The sequence below is a fragment of the Phocoena phocoena genome, chromosome 17 (assembly GCF_963924675.1).
Source record: "Phocoena phocoena chromosome 17, mPhoPho1.1, whole genome shotgun sequence".
Lineage (NCBI taxonomy): Eukaryota > Metazoa > Chordata > Mammalia > Artiodactyla > Phocoenidae > Phocoena > Phocoena phocoena.
The window spans coordinates 11,760,145-11,783,200 of NC_089235.1; the positions used below are offsets into that span (position 1 = coordinate 11,760,145).

Below are 23,056 nucleotides of genomic sequence, written 5' to 3' on the forward strand. Positions count from 1 at the left end.
CTTAGTTGTTCTTCTGGGGTTTTATCTTGTTCCTTTGTCTGGAACATATTCCTCTGCTGTCTCATTTTGTCAGTCTTTCTGTGTTTGCAGTCTCTGTTCTGTAGGCTGCAGGATAGTAGTTCCTCTTGCGTCTGGTGTCTGCCCCCTGGTGGGTGAGGCTGGTCTAGAGGCTTGTGCAGGCTTCCTGGCTGGAAGGACTGGTGCCTGGCCACTTGTGGGTTTGTCCCTCTCGTGGGTAGGGCCATGTCAAGGGGCGTGTTTAGATGTGGCTGTGGGCTCAGAAAGACTTAGGCAGCCTGTCTGCTGATGCGTGTGGTGTGTTTTCACCCTGTTGGTTGTTTGGTCTGAGGTGTCCCAGCACTGAAGCCTACAGGCTGTTGGATGGCCCAGGACTTGGTGTCAAAATGGCAGCCTCCAGGAGAGCTCTTGCTAATGAGTACTCCCTGGTACCTCTGTCACCAGTGTCCTCGTCCCCACAGTGACCTACAGCCCTCCTCACCTCCCCAGGAGACCCTCTAAGACCAGCAGGTAGGTCTGGCCCAGGCTCCTCTGAAGTCACTGCTTTTTCCTTGGGTTCTAGTGCACACAAGACCTTGTGTGTGCCCTCCAAGAGTAGGATTTCCCTTTTCTCGAGTCCTGTGGAGTTTCTGCAGTCGAGCCCTGCTGGGCTTCAAAGCGAAATCCTCTGGGGGCTCCTCCCAATGCCAAGACCCCCTGACCAGGGAGCCTGATGTGGGGCTCAGAGCTCTCACTCCTATGGGAGAACCTCTGTGATATAATTATTTTCCAGTTTGTGTGTTGCCCACCCGGTGGGTATGGGATTTGATTGTATCATGAATGCGCCCCTCCTACCATTTCGTTGTGGCCTGTTCTTTGTCTTTGAATATCTTTTTTGGTAGGTTTCATGCTTTTTTGTCAATGGTTGTTCAGCAGTTAGTTGTGATTTTGGTGTTTTCGTGAGAGGAGGTGTGTTCAAGCCCTTCTACTCTGCCGTCTTGTCTCCTCGCCTGTCTGGGGCCCACAGCGTGGTCGCAGTCACTGTCCCACTGTAATGTGGCCTCGTTGTTTGGCCACAGACTGGCCTGCCTTCGACGCCCATCAGGCTGGAACGAAGCCCTGCCGTTATTTTTTTTAAGTACTTTTTCAGCCTTGCCGTTTTACTCCTCTCCTGGGACCCTGATGCCACAATTACTAGATCTTCTGTTGTAGCCACACAGGTCACCGAGACTCTGCTCATGTTTTTCCCTAGTTGGTTCATTTTTTGTTTTCCAGATTGGATAATTTCTGTTGTTCTGTCTCTAAGTTCACTGATTCTTCCCTCTGTCTTCTCCATTCTGCTTTTGTTCCTATCCGTTGTGTTATTTCAGTTATTTTACTTTTTGGTTCTAAAAGTTTTATTTGGTTCCCCACCCCCACCCCCCTTTTTTTTTTTTTTTTTGCTGAGACTATTACTTTCATTTGTTTCAAGAGTGCTGCTAAATGCTCATTGAAGCCTTTTTATTGTAGCTGCTTTAAAATCTGTCAGATAATTCAAACATCTCTTGTCATCTCAGAGTTGGCATCTACTGATTGTCTTTTTCCATTCAGTTTGTGTTCTTTTTGGGTTTTGGCATGAAGAGTGATTTTACTGAAATCTAGATATTTTGAGTATCTGAGACTTTGGATCTTATTTCAGCTTTTTCTTTTAGCTGGCTTTCACTAATAGCAAGGGAGGAGTGTGTGCCATCTTGTTACTACCAGGTGGGAGCAGAAGTCCAGGTTTCCCACTCGGCCTCCAGTCACCCCCAGGGCAGTGCTCCATTTTACTGCTGGGCATATTACTGCTGGGTGGCGGTGGGTGCCCCAGCTCCCCACGAGGCCTCCTGGGGCACCATCCTAGCAGATAGGGGAGGCTGCTTCATTGATGCTGGATGGGGTGTAATTCTGCCCCCACACCCCACCCCAGATTGTCTCCACTGTCTTACAGGGAGGTGAGTAAGTCCCTGCTTTCTCTGACACCATCTTGTAGGGTTTGAGGCATCTCATTACAGCCTAGAAAGGAGGGAAGTTAGCCTTGGTGGAGGTGGGGCCGCAGCATTTTCTGTGATGTTGGCTGGAGTAGAGCAGTTATTTTATATAAGTTATCTATTGTGGGAGGCTGCCCCTTTCTTGGTCCTTTGGCTAAGAGAGCAGGCTTTTGTTGAGACTTTTTCCCCTGCATCCATTGGCATTTCTGGGTTACCTGTTACTCCAGCGCCCAGTCTGGGATATGTGAGGTAAAAGGAAACTCAAGGAACTCACTCCTAGGCTGGGGTTTTTTTTTTTTTTCTTCTTTTTCTTTTGGATCCCAAGGTCCAACTCAGTCTGTCTTCTCTCTGCCTGAAGTCTTTTTTTTTGCACTTTTTTTTCTTGCTGTTTTTTTCTTAACTTTATTTTTCTGCTGCATTGTCTTTTTTAACAAAATTAATTATTTTTTGGCTGCGTTGGGTCTTCATTGCTGTGCGTGGGCTTTCTCTAGTTGCAGCAAGCAGGGGCTACTCTTTGTTGCAGTGCGCGGGCTTCTCACTGCAGTGGCTTCTCTTGTTGTGGAGCATGGGCTCTAGGCATGCAGGCTCAGTAGTTGTGGCGCACGGGCTTAGTTGCTCTGTGGCATGTGGGATCTTCCCAGACCAGGGCACGAACCCATGTCCCCTGCATTGGCAGGTGGATTCTTAATCACTGCACCAGCAGGGAAGCCCCTGCATTGGGTCTTTGTTGCTACATGCAGGCTTTCTCTAGTTGCAGCAAGTGGGGGCTACTCTTCATTGCGGTGCGTGGGCTGCTCATTGCGGTGGCTTCTCTTGTTGCAGAGCATGGGCTCTAGGTGTGTGAGCTTCAGTAGTTGTGGCACATGGGCCCTACAGCATGCAGGCTTCAGTAGTTGTGGCATGTGGGCTCTAGAGTGCAGGCTCAGTAGTTGTGGTGCACGGGCTCAGTAGTTGTGGCATGTGGGCTTAGTTGCCCCACAGCATGTGGGATCTTCCCAGACCAGGGATTGAACCCGTGTCCCCTGCATTGGCAGGTGGATTCTTAATGACCGCACCACCGGGGAAGTCCGAAAGTCTTCTTACATTTGTTTTATATATGATGTCCAGAGATTATAGTTGTAGTTAGGAGGAAGAATAGTGAAAAGTTCATCTGCTTCATCTTCCTAGAAAAGTCTCTAAAGGGCTTTTAACACAAATGTCATGTTTGTACTTGATATGACATTATGGGGTAGCTATTATGGGGATTGTGATTATAGAGTAATTGAGTTGGCATAATGGATTTGGATAATGGATTTTGTCTATGATGTTGAAAGTAATTGGCTAAAGGATCTTTGAAAAGGTGCCTGGAAGCATTCTAGGTAAAGATAATCTGAACCTGAACAAAGTGAGAAGGAAACAGAGGAGACCCAGCTGGATTTGCGCAATGTTCTGGAGGAGGAAGTCAACAGACAGGTGGGAAGTGGCCCCAGAGTTCCAAGGTTAATGACACGGCCCATGTGACTAGAGAGATTGGGCAGACTTTTTATTTTGCTGTGTGGTGCTATATCACCTTTTGCATCAGTTATGATTAACTGTGGATGTGTATAATAAACCTAGATGGCTGGGAAAGGTACTCTGTTATGTTCCTGTGGCTGATATCCTGATAAACAGGCTGACACATCTAAGTCTCACCATCTTCCTAAGGACTGGAACTTTGAGGAAGCTCTATTTGATCAGTTTCACATACCAGATAAAGTGTGTTTTGTACAGATTGATGAGATAGCAGATTTACCATATCATGTATTTTAATCAATAGGACAAAATAGAAGGATGAAAGCTGATGGAATTTTACTTTGTCTTGACAATTATTTAATACTAGTACTCTTACCAGGCAGTTTGAGTCTTTTTTCATCTGTCATTTTGATATTAACTGCATTTCCATGGCAAATTTTTATAGCTTAAACTTGTAACTTAACTCATAACTGTAACTTAAATCTTAAAAACATAATATGGAGTACTTTCAAGATTTATGTATTGCCATTTGAGTGTTTCCCTGCCTGTCACATTTATATTTATATGAAAGCCAAAGCTATTCAATATATTTGTTTCTTATTTCTCCCTTGAAATTTGTTGATGGCATTTCTATAACTGTTGGTTACAATGTTACAGTATTATCTCTCTGGGAAAGTGGCATACACATGAGTCCTTAATTGGTTATTGTACAATTGATTTTTTTTTCAAATACACTGAACTTCAGTTTTCTCATCTCTAAATTGGAAGCACCAATACCTACTTTGAGAGGAGAATTTTGAAAGATAACATGAGAAAACTTATAGCACAGTGCCATGCACAATTAAGTCCTCATTTTTTTTTCTGTTCTGTACACGTTTTTATTTCCCTTTGAATTAACAGAATGGCCCCAGGATTGGAAAGAAATCTTCATTTTTATAAGAAGCATTGAGATCCTTTGAAAGAATCAATATAACTGAGAGTCTTGTCTCAGATAATTAACTTGTTCTCTTTCATAATAGTAGCCTATGGAGAATGTGTAGTCTTTGGACATAGACACAGCATAACATTTGCACTATGTGTGATGAAATTAAAGGCTATAATCTATGTGGCTTCTAGCAGACATCATAGGCATTGTCATCAAGCTTTGTGTTTATTTTAAAATAAATTTATTTATTTTTGGCCGTGTTGGGTCTTCGTTGCTGCACGCGGGCTTTCTCTAGTTGCGTCAAGTGGGGGCTGCTCTTCGTTCTGGTGTACGGGCTTCTCACTGCGGTGGCTTCTCTTGTTGTGGAGCATGGGCTCTAGGCCCACGTGTTTCAGTAGTTGTGGCTCGTGGCTCTAGAGTGCAGGCTCAGTAGTTGTGATGCACTGGCTTAGTTGCTCCATGGCATGTGGGATCTTCCCAGACCAGGGCTCAAACCCGTGTCCCCTACATTGGCAGCTGGATTCTTAACCACTGTGCCACCAGGGAAGCCCCTGTCATCAAGTTTTTGATTGCTTTTGGAGTAGAATATTTTTTTAAAATTTTATTTTTTTAATTGATGTGTAGTTGATTTACAGTGTGTTAATTTCTGCTGTATAGCGAAGTGATTCAGTTATACATACATTCTTTTTTACATTCTTTTCCATTATGGTTTGTCCCAGGATATTGAATATAGTTCCCTGTGCTATACTGTAGGACCTTGTTGTTTATCCATTCTATATATACCAGTTTGTATCTGCTAACCCCAAATTCCCACTCCATCCCTTCCTCACCCCCTCTCCCCCTTGGCAACCACAAGTCTGTTCTCGTGTGAGTCTGTTTCTGTTTCATAGATAGTTCATTTGTGTCATATTTTAGATTCCATGTATAAGTGATGTCATATGGTATTTGTCTTTCTCTTTCTGACATACTTCACTTAGTATGATAACCTCTAGGTCCACCCATTTTGCTGCAAATGGCATTATTTCATTCTTTTTTTATGGCTGAGTAGTATTCCATTGTATATATATACCACATCTTTTTTATCCATTCATCTGTTGATGGGCATTTAGGCTGCTTCTATGTCTTGGCTATTGTGAATAGTGCTGCTATGAACATAGGGGTGCGTGTATCTTTTTGAATTAGAGTTTTCTCTGGATATATGCCCAGGAGTGGCATTGCTGGATCATGTGTCAGCTCTATTTTTAGTTTTTTAATGAACCTCCATACTGTTTTACGTAGTGACTGCACCAATTTACATTCCCACCAACAGTGCAGGAGGATCCCCTTTTCTCCACACCCTCTCCAGCACTTATTTATGTATGTATGTATGTATGTATTTTTGGCCATGTTGGGTGTTAGTTGCAGCACGTGGGCTTCTCTCTAGTTGTGGTGTGCAGGCTTCAGGGAGCATGGGCTATGTAGTTTGCAGCACACAGGCTCTCCCATTGAGGTGCACAAGCTCAGTAGTTGTGGCGCCCTGCAGCATGTGGGATCTTAGTTCCCTGACCAGGGATCAAACCCACGTCCCCTGCATTGAAAGGCAGATTCTTTACCACTGGACCACCAGGGAAGTCCCTCCAGCATTTGTTATTTGTAGACTTTTTAATGATGGCCCTTCTGACTGATGTAAGGTGGTATCTCATTGTAGTTTTGATTCACATTTCTTTAATAATAAGGGATATGAACATCTTTCCATGTGCCTGTTGACCCATCTGTATGTCGTCTTTGGAGAAATGTCTATTTAGGTCTTCTGCCCATTTTTCATTTGGGTTGTGTTTTTGTTGTTGAGTTTTATGAGCTGTTCGTATATTTTGGAAATTAAACCCTTGTCGGTCCCATCATTTGCACGTATTTTCTCCCTGGAGTAGAACATTATTTAAGGAATATTGAAATGTTTCAAGTTTAACTCCACTTTGTTCATTCTTTATTAGTATGTTAATTTCTAATTGTATCTAATTCTTAATTCTTAGTGCCCACATACATATCAAACTGAGTATGTATTAAATAAAAATCTACAGGTTCATAGGATTTAAAAGTATTTGAGGTAGCCCTTTTTCTTATACCAGAATGTTTGTAAGCTAATGAATTAAGATGAATGTATTTACAAAAATCTGATATAAGAATAGTGAATAAAGTGAGACTGAAGGCTTTGACTAAAGATATCAATTGTAAAATGAAATGTGCTGTTTTTTAAGGAGTGTCGGGGAAGAACCCCAACCTTACAGAGGATGACGGTGAGTAACAAGACTCCAAAGGAAATGACTCAGCAAGCAAGCAGGCTGGCTGGCCACAGCGCCACAGGTGCAAGTGTACACCAGGAGACACAAAGGATCAGGGCAAGACGATTTCCTACTCACAGCACAGCAAACAGCAGATGTTATTCATTCCCATTTTAATCTTAAGTATTTGACACTAGACATTAACTAATAAGGCACATCAGTACAGTACTGCATTCCAGGAAGAAATGTCATTGCCACTAAATATCACTTATAGGAAGATCCAGCTTTTTTTTTTTTTTTGCGGTACACCGGCCTCTCACTGCCGTGGCCTCTCCCCGTTGCGGAGCACAGGCTCCGGACGCGCAGGCTCAGCGGCCATGGCTCACGGGCCCAGCCGCTCCGCGGCATGAGGGATCCTCCCGGACCGGGGCACGAACCTGCGTCCCCTGCATCGGCAGGCGGACTGTCAACCACTGCGCCACCAGGGAAGCCCAAGATCCAGCTTTTAAAATACAAAACAAGAGACTTGTGTTTAACAGAATCTAGAATAGGTGATGAATCCCACTAGTCATCTGGGTCTGCAGCCTCATGACAGTCCTGACTATTCCCCACTATTGTCCTTTCATGGATTACTTTCTTCAGAATAATTTCCCTAGTCTAGTTGTCTTTATCCAGCTATTTGCTCACTTTGAAAAATATTGTTAGCTTTCTACCCAACTTTGTGCTTTCAGGGAACTACATTACGAGTTGTCCTCCCTTCTCCACACCCTATTGACAGTAACATGTATTTCTGTACCTTTCTAAGCTATTCTCTCAACTAAAACAGTGAGGGAGACTCAATAAAAGTCATCCGGGGAATACCACCTTTCATAGGGCACTGGGCTCATTTAAAAGAATCTCAGATTTTGAGTTTTCATTAACTGTGAGGTAAGGGGAAAGGATCCAAGAGGTACATTGTATTTAATTGAGGATTTTCTTTAAAATAGTCAGTGGAGCTTAAAAAGCCCTTCGTGTCTGTGTATGTTGTACTTCAGAGTGGCCGCCCTTGATACTAACATTGAAAAGGTAAGCGAGCCAGACACTTCGTGTGGATGGTACTCTGAAGGGGAGCCTGCACCCTTGTGCCATAGGCACTTCAGAGCCAAATCAAACAAAAAGGGTAGAAGTCTCGCCAGCACAAGTCAGTATGCAGACCGTATTTTTTTTTTAAACATCTTTATTGGAGTATAATTGCTTTACAATGGTGTGTTAGTTTCTGCTTTATAACAAAGTGTATCAGCTATACGTATACATATATCCCCATATACCCTCCCTCTTGTGTCTCCCTCCCACCCTCCCTATCCCACCCCTCTAGGTGGTCACAAAGCACCAAGCTGATCTCCCGGTGCTTATGTGGCTGCTTCCCACTAGCAATCTGTTTTACGTTTGGTAGTGTACAGATGTCCATGCCTCTCTCTCTCTCTGTCACAGCTTACCCTTCCCCCTCCCCGTATCCTCAAGTCCATCCTCTAGTAGGTCTGCGGCAGACAGTATTTTTAAGAAATGATCATACTTTGGCTGTTTGTCTTCTGCTTTGGGGACATCCGTACTTGACGCCTCTTTTGTTCTTTTTGTTTTTATATTTGTTTACTTAAAATTTCTCTGAATTATACACAGATTTAGTGGAAAAGAGCATTTCTTAGTTTGGATTACTTTTGCCTCTATATTCTAGCTCTTCAATAGCCTTGTATTCTGAAGGATGGCAAAACAGATTGGTTCTGAGAACAAGTTATTTGTAGACTGCCTTATAAAACAGATGTCTGTGGGAAAAGGGTGTGTGTGTGTTTATAGTTTTAAAGGAAGGGACATGTATGAGAATTTTCATAAAACCTAAGCTTTTCCATATATAAGAATATTACAGAGCAACTCTTTTTCTTTATTTTTTTTGCCTTTGGTTCTCAAGCTTCTGTAAATGTCAAATCTTTCTATGTCTTTGAGAATGCATGATCATTTCAAGATTATTTTCCTTTTCCAGCTTCTAAAAATCCACATTTAAACTTCCACATTTCCTATAATTTGTTTGAACCCATAGCTGTCAACCCATAGCAGGGAAATGCAGAATCTATACCAAAGTTATAAAAATGGTATAGACATATAAAATATAGATGATCTGACACTGTCACTTAAATCGTTTTGCTAAAGGTCCTAAACTTTATCCCTCTTACCCTGGCACACTGTTTTTCAAGATTAATGAGTGCTTATCCCTTAATTCTCAGTAGATGCAAAAACAAAAGGATAGAATTCATCTGGAGGAGTTATGGGGAGAGGTAGAAGCTTAATTCTTATTTTTCTTAAACAGTGTAGTTTGCTGTTAAGTATTGGTTAATTTCCTCTTAAAATGTATTTTGGCTGGAAGATATCTTAAAGAAAGGAAGCTGTTCAGACAGGCCTTGTAGTTGATCTCTTAATCCAAATCGCCCTATTATCTCGTTCCAGTTCTGGGTATCGAAGTGTAAATGTTCATGGGATTAGACGATTGGCTTACTTGAGTGATAACATTTTAAAACAAACGTAAAAGCATATAATACTTTTGGATCCTGTGATCTGGGAGGGTATACTCACTACTAAAGTGACTACGAGTTCTTGAAAAAACAGTTATTATAACATCATTTTTTGTTTAGTAGCACTAAAGATTCTGGCATTCAAAATTTATCTTTAGGGCTTCCCTGGTGGCGCAGTGGTTGAGAGTCCGCCTGCCGATGCAGGGGACACGGGTTCATGCCCCGGTCTGGGAAGATCCCACATGCCGCGGAGTGGCTGGGCCCGTGAGCCATGGCTGCTGAGCCTGCGCGTCCGGAGCCTGTGCTCCGCAACGGGAGAGGCCACAGCAGTGAGAAGCCCGTGTACCGCAAAAAAATAAAAAATAAATAAAATTTATCTTTATTTGCTGTTATAATATAGTTTATGAAACCTCTGCACTCATACATAATATGAAAACAAACCATCATCCTTGCTTATGTTCCCAATAAAATATTCATTCTCTTAGGTAAGTTCAGATAAACAAAGCAAAATCCAACTTTCATGGAAAATGGGAGACGGTAGGGGGTAGAGGTGCGTCTTTACCTCCAGGCTCTCATGCTTCTCTGCTCGGCTGTACTTCCATCCAGTTGTCACCCTCCAGGTGCTCCATCCGGCTGCCTGTGGCAGGGCGCCTGTCCCGTCTTGAGAACTCTCTGCTTCTGATCATCCCCTGCTCGAGACCCGCCGTCTCCGTTCCTACTAGTAGTCTTCCTCCTTTCTCCACTGTTGTTTCGAACAAGTGTGATACTTTAATTGTACATTTATTTGAGATTTCTATATTTTACCCAGATCTTTCCTCGGGACTAGAATTCTGTCTCTGCCAGTATCCTATCTACCAGTGGTTTCCTTAGTTCTTTCAAAACGTAATATTTTTTAAATAGTATTTTAAAACACTGTTTTAAAAGTAGTGTTTTACTATGTTTTATTAGACAGTTGTCAAGAATATAGTTGAGGAACCATATTAAATATTTGACATTATACTGATTAAATAACTCTATGTAAATATCCCCCCCAGAAAAACTTCATTCAGTAGACTAATTTCTGTCTTCTTGTAATTTAATGTGTTTATCGTATAGAGACGTTTAATGAAATTATTTGACCTACCCTATGAAAGGTAAGTAGAAATCAAAATTCAGTGTTATATTAACAAAAAGCCATAGTGATTTAAAAAAAAATTTAATGTCTTATTAAAATTACTTTCTTTATTGCAGGTTGATTAGAGCACATGCTCTAATCTGAACTTACATATAATCTTTCAAAGAACATATTAATGTATTTAATCAGAGCATTGGTATTGTTTCTTATAAAAGTTTTTACCTTTGTTTAATCGTCATGTACTTTTTTTAGACATTTCATCACCTGTTTCTTCCCCGTGTGGGGTAAGAAAGGAAATGGTAATTAAAGCTTTGCAAGCCCAATATATTTCCCTACCCCACAGATATTCTAAATTAAATAAAGTGAATGAGGTTAGTATTATTAGAGTTGGTTGCTAGCTAGGTAATAACGAGGACATTTATTCTCCAAATATTTTTGTTTAATAATTAATACTACAGGTAAAAAACAATTTGCAAGCAGCCTCTGTGTATGACAGTTTAATTAACAGGGCATAATCAAAATTAGATACGAAGAAAAACAACTGAATTCAATGCAAAATACCAAAAGCTAAAGGTCCAAGAATTCATTCATTCAGACACTAGGTAGAATGAGTTATCATAGCTCTCAAGCAAAACTAAAATAGCAGTGTTCAGTTAAAGGAAAACTGAAATACAGTATAATGTTGGTGAATGTTATAACAGTCAGTCTAAGTTTGACTACATCAAACAGAAGCCCAAAATAATGGTGATGGAAATTTTTCTCAAGTCAAAAACATCCAGAGTGGATAGTCTGAAGCTGACAGTGGCTCCACTGTATCCTCAGGGACCAGCCAGGCTCTTTGCCATCCTTAGCTTTGGCTTTACTGTCCAGGTTAGCTTCTGTCCTTTAGCGACTCTCAAGGCTCTCAGAAGCAGGAAAAGTGGGTAGGGCTAGAGATGAAAGGACTTTCTTTCTTGTAGAGTTGAGTCACTGCCCTCTAAGCAGCCTTCCGAAGTGGCTCACCATCTTGTTAGAAACAGCTCCGTCACATGACCACATGAGACTGGGAGGGGAACTGGCATATGTTAATTAACTTGATTGTGGTGATTATTTCAAAATGTATACACATTAACAAATCATCATGCTGTACTATATATGTGTGTGTGTGTATATACACACACACACACACAATATTTGTCAGTTATTCCACAATAAAGCTGGATGAAGAAAAAAGAAAAGGGCTTAGAGGCTGGAAAAACCTAACTGTAGAAAATAGGAGGAAATGGATAAATATATAAATTGACAGCTGAAATCTGAATTTTATTCTCAACCTACGAAGCAGTGCATATTAGAAAACCTTTCTTTACGCTCAAGTGAAAATGAGACCATCTGTATAATTACTGCATGGGTTCAATTATAATTACTTTTTCCCCCTTTTCAGTTTCTTATGCTGTAATTTGGCCCATATTGTTACAGTGTGTCTTGCAGTTTGGTGTATTCTATCACAAGTGGAAAACACGGACATCAAAATGCAGAAACCAAGACCCTGGGGAAGGGCTAATGGATTACTGATTTGATTTGTCAAATATAGCCAATAATTAGTTTACCTTTATTTATTTATTTTATTTATTATTTTTTTTTGTGGTACGCGGGCCTCTCACTGTTGTGGCCTCTCCCATTGTGGAGCACAGACTCCGGACGCACAGGCTCAGTGGCCATGGCTCACAGGCCCAGCCGCTCCGTGGCATGTGGAATCTTCCCGGACCGGGGGCACGAACCCGTGTCCCCAGCATCGGCAGGCGGACTCTCAACCACTGCGCCACCAGGGAAGCCCTAGTTTACCTTTTTTAAAAAAATATATTTATTTGATTGCACAAATAAATCAAATAAACTGGGCTCCTTAGTTGTGGCATGCGAACTCTTAGTTGCAGCATGCATGTGGGATCTAGTTCCCTGACCAGGGATCGAACCCGGGCCCCCTTCATTGGGAGCGTGGAGTCTTATCCACTGCACCAGCAGCGAAGTCCCAGTTTACCATTTTTAACAGCATTAAAAGTTGCATCACCTTAGTTCAAACCACCAAAACAAAACATGAATTAGCAAAAACATTGTTGGAATCTGTGATTCCTCCGGATAGTGTTGGCTTGTGCATATAATGTAGAGATAAAGATTAAGAAGAATGATGCCAACAAGAAACCTGGTGTGGTGTATATCTACATCAGGTTGATAAGTGCTTTGTTGTTTTGAAACTTACAGCAGGGGTTTTATGTCAGGTCAGCCTGAAAAATGGTTCTCAGATGTTATGTTCTGCTGTGTTCTGATTGACTTTGAAATGATGATTTTTTACATTCCCTAACAAAGCCTGTGTGACAGCCAACCTTCTGTCTTCCTTGCAGGACAGAGATCCGGAAAAGGGAACCCCTTCAGGATGATCTTCCTTTCTTCGAGAGGCCCCTAGGCCGGCAGTTTTCCTTACCAAACCTGTCTCCGGAAGAGCCTCCACGGCAGACCATGACACTGGCCAACGAGGAAGCACTGCAGAAGATCTGTGCCCTCGAAAGTGAGCTTGCTGCCCTCAGAGCTCAGATTGCCAAAATTGTGACCCTCCAGGAACAGCAAAACCTCAGTGCAGGTCTGCAAGTCCTACATTTGTTTTAACCAGCAAACTGGAAATTAGGAGAATGCCACTAATTTGAAAAGAAAAAAGAAATGTATATATAGAAGTGTAACTGAATCACTTTGCTGTACACCTGAAACTAACACAACATTGTAAATCAGCTATATTACAATAAAAGTTTAAAAAAGAAAAAAAAGTAACAGCCATTGGGCTTGTTGGAAAATCAGGGGTCAGTCCTCTGCATTGTCCAGTACAGGACCCAGTCAAGGTTAAGTAGTTTTTGTTTGTTTTGAACAATCTTAATGCCGTCAGAGAGGATGATGAGTGTATTTTGAAAACACAACATATACATACATTGATAACAGTTGAATTGCTACTAGTGAATGCTGTGGTAAACTTAGTTGTCTGTGATAATGGCACCATTCACATCAGACAGGAGGTAATCGCAAAAAACAACCCTGACAGGGTTGAGTGCTGTTTATTGACCTACATGTCCTGAGGCAAGTACTTGGCCTTTCTACCTCCCTTTCCTGCTCTAAAATGGGGATAGTAGTTACCTATGGTAGGGAGTAAACGTGGAGATTATATACGATACCTTCAGCACATAGTAGATATTCAGTAGTCATTTTTCTCCCTCTTGCCCAGAGTGGAAACTGAATTCAGGTCCTTTGACTCCTGGACCACTACTGTTGCTTTTATTTGTGTGGCACTGTCACTTTGGAGAAGAAACCATAGCCTTGAAATCCTAGCCCATTAACCTGTTGGTAGATAGTGGTTGTTTTTCCAAGTGTTGTTCCCTGAGTCCTGGCGAGACTCAGCATAAGCCAACTCTAAAGGTTAAAGGATAGGACAGTTATTCTGCCTCTGAGCCACTTTGCTTGTGGTCCTAGAGTTTAATGTAACCCCACATGGAAGCCTCATCCAACCTGGGTCAGGCCAAGATGGGCAGAGGGCGAGTGCACTCCCCACACCTGGTGTTACTTAAGTGAAATTTGCATGTAACTTATGAAAAACCAAAGTCCTGCCCTTTTCTGTTTAACCTATGAATTACATTTCTCTTTTGCTTTACCTCCCTCTTCTGGCAGACTTAAAACTACTGTAAATTGTGAGATAATTTGGGGCTTTATGTTAAACTTCTATTTACAATCCAAATCCCTTGAGTAAAACTCATGTGCATCGAGTTCCCCCTAATTAATACAGTTCACCCCCAAAACAACTCTGTAATTTCCAATTATGCAGAAAGATGAATTTTTAGGTCCTTATTTTAGAACCACTTTAACTCTTGGTTACTTCTTGTTTAGGAAATTAACTATAACTTTTTTTTTCCTCCCAGAAATTTGTTCAACAATAAATCTAAAACTTTAAACACACTTTGGTCAATGCACATTCTAGTTAACGCTCAATTAAATCTTCTATGTAAATATACTTAAAAAGAACCACGAATGTATCAAATGGTTTTTTCAAATACTTAACTCTAGTACTAAATTGTCAAACTGTATATACTGAAGATAGTTATGTGTGCAGTACAGATGCTCTGTTTCATCTAAAAGTAGCTACACACTTGGCAGCAGTCAGACTTGAACAGTGGAGATCACAAAAGCGCCCTGTTAAGTTAAATGGAATGTTTCCATCTGGAGAGTTTGGGATTAAATGATACAGTGACTGAGATGCAGGCATTTAGATTCCAACCAAGTAACTGAAACTTCCTTTCTACTTACATAACTTTGATTCTTTTTAAGGATACTGTTCTCAGATATAAAGTCCTTAACATAATGTTGCTTTTAAAATAGTTTATTTGCCTATTACCAGCAGGATCAAAATGACTTTCCCTTGTTTCTGTAGGTGACTTAGAATCTACGGCATCCGTTGCCCCAGCGCCACCCTGTGTCCCACCAGCTCCCCCTCCGCCACCTCCCCTCCCTCTGTCAGGGCTCCACAAAAGCGCATCTGCTATTGATCTGATTAGAGATCGAAGAGAGAAAAACGCCTGTGCTGGAAAGACTTCAGTCAAGAGCAGTCCAAAGAAATCTGATATGCCAAATATGCTGGAGATCCTTAAAGACATGAACAGCGTGAAACTTCGGTCAGTAAAAAGGTGAGGATATATTTGCCTTCTTTCTCACTTCCCTTGATTTTTTTTGCCTAAAACCAAGTACTAGGTTTCTTTTTGAATTTTTGAATTTTATTAATTTTTTTCATACAGCAGGTTCTTATCCATTTTATACACATCAGTGAATACATGTCAGTCCCAATCTCCCAATTCATCACACCAGCACCCCCCCAAAGCCAGTTTCCCCCCTTAGTGTCCATACGTTTGTTTTCTACATCCGTGTCTCAAATTCTGCTGTGCAAACTGCTTCATCTGCACCATTTTTCTTGGTTCCACATATATGCATTAATGTATGATATTTGTTTTTCTCTTTCTGACTGACTTCACTCTGTATGAAATTCTCTAGATTCATCCATATCTCTACAAATGACTCAACTTCGTTCCTTTTTATGGCTGAGTAATATTCCATTCTATATATGTACCACATCTTCTTTATCCATTCGTCTGTCAGTGGGCATTTAGGTTGCTTCCACATCCTGGCTGTTGTAAATGGTGCGGCAATAAACAGTTGGGTGCATGTGTCTTCTTGAATTATGGTTTTCTCTGGGTATATGCCCAGTAGTGGGATTGCTGGGTCATATGGTAGTTGTATTTTTAGTTTTTTTAAGGAACCTCCATACTGTTCTTCACAGTGGCTGTATCAATTTACATTCCCACCAACAGTGCAAGAGGGGTCCCTTTTCTCCACACCCTCTCCAGCATTTGCTGTTTGTAGATTTTCTGATGATGCCCATTCTAACAGGTGTGAGGTGATACCTCAGTGTAGTTTTGATTTGCATTTCTCTAATAATTAGTGATGTTGAGCAGCTTTTCATGTGTTTGTTGGCCACCTGTTTGTCTTCTTTGGAGAAATGTCTATTTAGGTCTTCTGCCCATTTTTGGATTGGGTGGTTTGTTTTTTAATATTGAGCTGCATGAGCTGTTTATATATTTTGGAGATTAATCCTTTGTCGATTCGTTTGCAAAGATTTTCTCCCATTCTTAGGGTTTACTTTTTGTCTTGTTTGTAGTTTCCTTAGGTCCCATTTGTTCATTTTTGTTTTTATTTCCATTACTCTAGGAGGAGGATCAAAGAAGATCTTGCTGTGATTTATGTCAAAGAGTGCTCTTCCTATGTTTTCCTCTAAGCGTTTTATAGTGTCCGGTCTTATATTTAGGTCTCTAATCCATTTTAGTTTATTTTTGTGTATGGTGTTAGGGAGTGTTCTGATTTCATTCTTTTACATGTAGCTGTCCAGTTTACCCAGCACCACTTAGTGAAGAGACTGTCTTTTCTCCATTGTATATCCTTGCCTTCTTTGTCATAGATTAGTTGACCATAGGTGTGAGGGTTTATCTCTGGGCTTTGTATCTTGTTCCATTGATCTATATTTCTGTTTTTGTGCCAGTACCATATTGTCTTGATTACTGTAGCTTTGTAGTATAGTCTGAAGTCAGGGAGTCTGATTCCTCCAGCTCCATTTTTTTCCCTCAAGACTGCTTTGGCTATTTGGGGTCTTTTGTGCCTCCATATAAATTTTAAGATTTTTTTGTTCTAGTTCTGTAAAAACATGCCATTGGTAATTTGATAGGGATTGCATTGAATCTGTAGAAGCTTTGGGTAGTATAGTCATTTTCACAGTATTCATTCTTCCAACCCAAGAACATGGTATATATCTCTCCATCTGTTGGTATCATCTTTAATTTCTTTCATCAGTGTCTTATAGTTTTCTGCATACAGGTCTTTTGTCTCCCTAGGTATGTTTATTCCTAGGTATTTTATTCTTTTTGTTGCAATGGTAAATGGGAGTGTTTTTCCTTAATTTCTCTTTCAGGTTTTTCATCATTAGTGTATAGGAATGCAGGAGATTTCTGTGCATTAATTTTGTATCCTGCAGCTTTACCAAATTCATTGATTAGCTCTGGTAGTTTTCTGGTGGCATCTTTAGGATTCGCTATGTATAGTATCATGTCATCTGCAAACACTGACAGTTTTACTTCTTCTTTTCCAATTTGTATTCCTTTTATTTCTTTTTCTTCTCTGATTGCTGTGGCTAGGACTTCCAAAACGATGTTAAATAATAGTGGTGAGAGTTGACATCCTTGTCTTGTTCCTGATCTTAGAGCAAATGCTTTCAGTTTTTCACCATTGAGAATGATGTTTGCTGTGGGTTTGTAGTATATAGCCTTTATTATGTTGAGGTAGGTTCCCTCTGTGCCCATTTTCTGAAGAGTTTTTATCATAAATGGGTGTTGAATTTTGTCAGAAGCTTTTTCTGCATCTATTGAGATGATCATATGGTTTTTATTCTCCAATTTGTTAATATGGTATATCACATTGATTTGCATATATTGAAGAATCCTTGCATCCCTGGGATAAACCCCACTTGATAATGGTGTATGATCCTTTTAACGTATTGTTGGATTCTGTTTGCTAGTATTTTGTTGAGGATCTTTGCATCTATATTCATCAGTGATATTGGTCTGTAATTTTTTTTTTTTTTTTGCGGTACGCAGGCCTCTCATTGCTGTGGCCTCTCCCATCGTGGAGCACAGACTCCGGACGTGCAGGCACAGCGGCCATGGCTCATAGGCCCAGCCGCTCCGTGGCACGCGGGATCCTCCCGAACCGGGGCACGAACCTGTGTCCCCTGCATCAGCCGGCGGACTCCCAACCACTGTGCCACCAGGGAAGCCCTGTAATTTTCTTTTGTTGTAGTATCTTTGTCTGGTTTTGGTATCAGGGTGATGGTGGCCTCATAGAATGAGTTTGGGAGTGTTCCTTCCTCTGCAGTTTTTTGGAAGAGTTTGAGAAGGATGGGTGTTACCTCTTCTCTAAATCTTTGATAGAATTCACCTGTGAAGCCATCTGGTCCGGGACTTTTGTTTGTTGGAAGATTTTTAATCACAGTTTCAATTTCATTACTTGTGATTGGTCTGTTCATATTTTCTGTTTCTTCCTGGTTCAGTCTTGGAAGGTTATACTTTTCTAAGAATTTGTCTGTTTCTTCCAGGTTGTCCATTTTATTGGCATAGAGTTGCTTGTAGTAGTCTCTTAGGATGCTTTGTGTTTCTACAGTGTCTGTTTTAACTTCTTCTTCATTTCTAATTTTATTGATTTGAGTCCTCTCCCTCATTTTCTTGATGAGTCTGGCTAATGGTCTATCAATTTTATTTTCTCCAAGAACCAGCTTTTAGTTTTATTGATCTTTGCTATGGTTTTGTTTCTATTTCATTTATTTCTGCTCTGATATTTATGATTTCTTTCCTTCTGCTAACTTTGGGTTTTGTTTGTTATTCTTTCTCTAGTTCCTTTAGGTGTAAGGTTAGATTGAGATTTTTCTTGTTTCTTGAGGTAGGATTGTATTGCTGTAAACTTCCCTCTTGGAACTGCTTTTGCTGCATCCCATAGCTTTTGGATCATCATGTTTTTTGTCATTTGTCTCTAGGTATTTTTTAATTTCTTCTTTGATTTCTTCAGTGATCTCTTGGTTATTTAGTAGCATACTGTTTAGCCTCCATGTGTTTGTGTTTTTTACGTTTTTTCTGCCTGTAATTGACTTCTAATCTCAGAGTGTTATGCTCTGAAAAATGCTTGATATGATGTCAGTTTTCTTAAATTTACTGAGGCTTGATGTGATCTATCCTGGAGAATATTCCGTGCACACTTGAGAATAAAGTGTAATCTGCTGCTTTTGGATGGAATGTCCTATAAATATCAATTAAATCTATCTGGTCTATTGTGTCATTTAAAGCTTGTGTTTCCTTATTAATTTTCTGTTTAGATGATCTGTCCATTGGTGTAAGTGAGGTGTTAAAGTCCCCTACTCTTGTGTCACTGTTGATTTCCTCTTTTATAACTGTTAGCAGTTTCCTTATGTATTGAGCTGTTCCTATGTTGGGTGCGTATATACTTATAATTGTTACATCATCTTCTTGGATTGATCCTGTGATCGTTATGTAGTGTCCTTCCTTGTCTCTTGTAACATTCTTTATTTTAAAAGTCTATTTTATCTGATATGAGTTTTGCTACTCCAGCTTTTGATTTCCTTTTGCATGGCATGTTTTTCCATCCCCTCACTTTCAGTCTGTATCCTGAAGTGGGTCTCTCGTAGACAGCATATATATGGGTCTTGTTTTTGTATCCATTCAGTGAGCCTGTGTCTTTTGGTTGAGCATTTAATCCAATCATGTTTAAGGTAATTATCGATATGTATGTTCCTATTACCATTTTCTTAATTGTTTTGGGTTTGTTTTTGTAGGTCCTTTTCTTCTCTTGTGTTCCACTCATAGAAGTTTCTTTAGCATTTGTTGTAGAGCTGGTTTGGTGGTGCTGAATTCTCTTAGCTTTTGCTTGTCTGTAAAGCTTTTGATTTCTCCCTCGAATCTGAATGAGATCCTTGCCAGGTAGAGTAATCTTGGTTGTAGGTTCTTCCCTTTCATCACTTTAAGTATATCATTCCACTCCCTTCTGGCTTGTAGAGTTTCTGCTGAGAAATCAGCTGTTAACCTTATGGGAGTTCCCTTGTATGTTATTTGTCATTTTTCCCTTGCTGCTTTCAATAATTTTTCTTTGTCTTTATATTTTTGCCAATTTTATTACTATGTGTCTTGATGTGTTTCTCTTTGGGTTTATCCTGTATGGGAACTCTGCGCTTCCTGGACTTGGGTGGCTATTTCCTTTCCCATGTTAGGGAAGTTTTCAACTATAATCTCTTTAAATATTTTCTTGGGTCATTTCTCTCTCCCTTCTCCTTCTGGGACCCCTATAATGCAAATGTTGTTGCGTTTAATGTTGTCCCTGAGGTGTCTGAGGCTGTCTTCATTTCTTTTCATTCTTTTTTCTTTATTCTGTTCCACAGCAGTGAATTCCACCATTCTGTCTTCCAGGTCATTTATCTGTTCTTCTGCCTCAGTTATTCTGCAATTGATTCCTTCTACTGTATTTTTCTTTTCACTTATTGTATTGTTCATCTCTCTGTTCTTTAATTCTTCTAGGTGTTTGTTAAACATTTATTGTATTGTTCATCTCTCTGTTCTTTAATTCTTCTAGGTGTTTGTTAAACATTTCTTATGTCTTCTCAGTCTTTGCCTCCATTCTTTTCCCGAGGTCCTGGATCATCTTCACTATCATTATTCTGAAATCTTTTTCTGGAAGGTTGCCTATCTCCACTTCATTTAGTTGTTTTTCTGGGGTTTTATCTTGTTCCTTCATCTGGTACATAGCCGTCTGCCCTTTCATCTTGTCTATCTTTCTGTGAATGTGGTTTTTGTTCCACAGGCTGCAGGATTGTAGTTCTTCTTGCTTCTGCTGTCTGCCCTCTGGTGGATGAGGCTATCTAAGAGGCTTGTGCAAGTTTCCTGATGGGAGGAACTGGTAGTGGGTAGAGCTGGCTGTTGTTCTGGTGGGCAGAGCTCAGTAAAAGTTTAATCTGCTTGTCTGCTGATGGGTGGGGCTGGGTTCCCTCCCTGTTGGTTATTTGGCCTGCGGTGACCCAACACTGGAGCCTACCTGGGCTCTTTGGAATAATGGACTCTGGGAGGGCTCACACCAAGGAGTACTTCCCAGAACTTCTGCTGCCAGTGTCTTTGTCCCCACGGTGAGCCACAGCCACCCTCTGCCTCTGCAGGAGACCCTCCAACACTAGCAGGTAGGTCTGGTTCAGTCTCCTGTGGGGTCACTGCTCCTTTCTCTGGGTCCCGATGGGCACACGACTTTGTGTGTGCCCTCCAAGAGTGGAGTCTGTCTTTCCCCCAGTCCTGTCGAAGTCCTGCAATCAAATCCCACTAGCCTTCAAAGTCTGATTCTCTAGGAATTCCTCCTCCCGTTGCTGGACCCCCAGGTTGGGAAGCCTGACGTGGGGCTCAGAACCTTCACTCCAGTGGGTGGACTGCTGTGGTATAAGTGTTCTCCAGTCTGTGAGTCACCCACCCAGCAGTTATGGGATTTGATTTTATTGTGATTGCGCCCCTCCCACCATCTCACTGCGGCTTCTCCTTTGTCTTTGGATGTGGGCTGTCTTTTTTGGTGAGTTCCAGTGTCTTCCTGTCGATGATTGTTCAGCAGTTAGTTGTGATTCTGGTGCTCTTGCAGGAGGGAGAGCACGTCCTTCTACTGTGCCACCTTGAACCAATCTCCCAAGTACTAGGTTTCTTGCGAACTTTGTTTTATAACGTGACTACAGGAGTAGCTCTAAGTTTTTAGTTTAGAAAAGATAGTTAACTGTGTACAGGAGCCTAAGAGATTAGCAGAATAAACACTTGCAGGTAACTTTCCAGTTTCTCCCCCAACTACATTTGAAGGCTTTTCTTTACTGTGCAGTCATTCATCCAGTGAAGCTGTATGCGTCCCTGCTGTGGCAGTCACCAGGCTTTTGGAGAAGGATGGAACCCTAATTGCCCTGAAGGAGCACATAATCTCTGCTCCTGAGAGGACCTGAGGGACTGTTATTGGGCACTTTTGTGCTCTTTCATTGAGCTTTAAATCTAGGTTTTCCACTTCACTGCATCAGTATGTGTCAGTGTCTTTGTCAAGTGTATTGATGCCAGAGAAGTGCCATCAGGCTCCCCGTGTGCTTCCCGGAGGGATCAGCGCCCCCTTGGTTCATGTTCATTTTTCTCAGGTCAGCACAAGACACGAAGCCCAAACCGGTGGATGCTGCTGACCCTGCTGCCCTCATAGCAGAGGCTCTGAGAAAGAAGTTTGCTTATCGGTATCGATGTGATAGCCAAGGTGAAGCTGAAAAAGGAATTCCAAAGTCTGAATCAGAGGGCACCTCAGAAAGAGTGTTGGTGAGTACTGGGCACAGTTCCCTCCAAGTACAGCCTGGTAGTTCCTTTCACTGCTGCACGCTGCAACACGTTGAGCTGTGTGCGCCTGCGAGATTCAAAAGGACGCGTGCTACAGGATTTAGTCCCTCCCTACAGCTAGATTACCTGTTACAGAAGAGCACAGAGAAGGAAGCACAAGTTAACCCCTGGTTTCATTGCTTAGTGTCTCCTGTGTTAAATTTTTCATGCTGTTTTATTTAAGTATAATGAAGTGAAATTCATTACAATAAAATTTATATCTGAGGACAATAAAAATGCTGATATAGCAAGGAAAGATCATTTTCTCTTAGGGCACCTGTGAGGAAGTCTCCTGAAGAGGGAGAGACATTTGACCAGGGTCTTGCAGGCTGTGGGCATGCCACAGATGGAGACTGAGCAGATTCATGGAAGCTATCATGTATTAGTTTATACATTACCTTTATTCTGGGTACTGTCATGGGGCATATGTGTTTATTCCAGAGATGTAGATATCTTAGAAATTCTAGCATCTCTGAAAGTCTTCAGACATTGAAAAGGAAACTCTGTACCTTGCTTCCTTCTTTTATTCGGAGAAGTAAAATTGGACTAAGCTAGGCTCTTGCAAAGGTAATTATAGTTTTCTAGGGCATAATTTTGTTGTCTCTTTGCCTTTCACTCTTTTGATATGTCATGTTTATAACAACTTGGTTTTAATATTACGTAGCTGTTTGGTTTTTCATGAAGAACATACCTTTGATCCATGATTGGGAGTGGGGCATATCGTTACCGTTACATGAACCAGTGTCTTTTTTGTTTCTTTTCTAGTTTGGGCCACACATGTTGAAGTCTACAGGAAAAATGAAGGCTTTAATTGAAAATGTTTCAACTTCCTAATACTGAGCTGAGAAAGACTGTCCTACTAGTTCAGCTGTTAGTGTTGATTTCCATTAGCCGAACAGCCCTAATACACCATTTGGTAAATACCTGAATTTAGTGTCTCCTTTTAAGTCTCAGAGGATTAAGCTATAACAAAAGCACTCTAAGTTTGTTTGCTTTTAAGAGAAGGTCCGTTCTGAAGTTTTCCATAGCATATTTATATTCTGATGTGTTTTTAATGTGTAGCCAAGATGTTTAGATTTCCAGTCTGGAAAACAATTATATAGATTTCAGAATAAAGAAAGGACCTTTGTAGATGTGAGTTTTTAATTCTTAACACTAATTTATCTGTACACGTTTTATGTGCATGTA

At 40.9% G+C, this 23,056-nt stretch overlaps 1 protein-coding gene across 2 annotated transcripts in view; it reads left to right on the forward strand.

Moving 5' to 3' along the window:
- MTFR1 (mitochondrial fission regulator 1) overlaps window positions 1-22,702 on the forward strand; it is a 52,898-nt gene extending 30,196 nt beyond the window's left edge. For both annotated transcript variants that reach the window (XM_065895563.1, XM_065895564.1), the window contains 4 exons: window positions 12,710-12,945; window positions 14,773-15,025; window positions 21,643-21,811; window positions 22,634-22,702. In XM_065895563.1, the coding sequence (XP_065751635.1) occupies window positions 12,710-12,945; window positions 14,773-15,025; window positions 21,643-21,811; window positions 22,634-22,702 (727 nt within the window). The remainder of the gene's footprint in view (window positions 1-12,709; window positions 12,946-14,772; window positions 15,026-21,642; window positions 21,812-22,633) is intronic.
- Window positions 22,703-23,056: the final 354 nt, after the last annotated feature.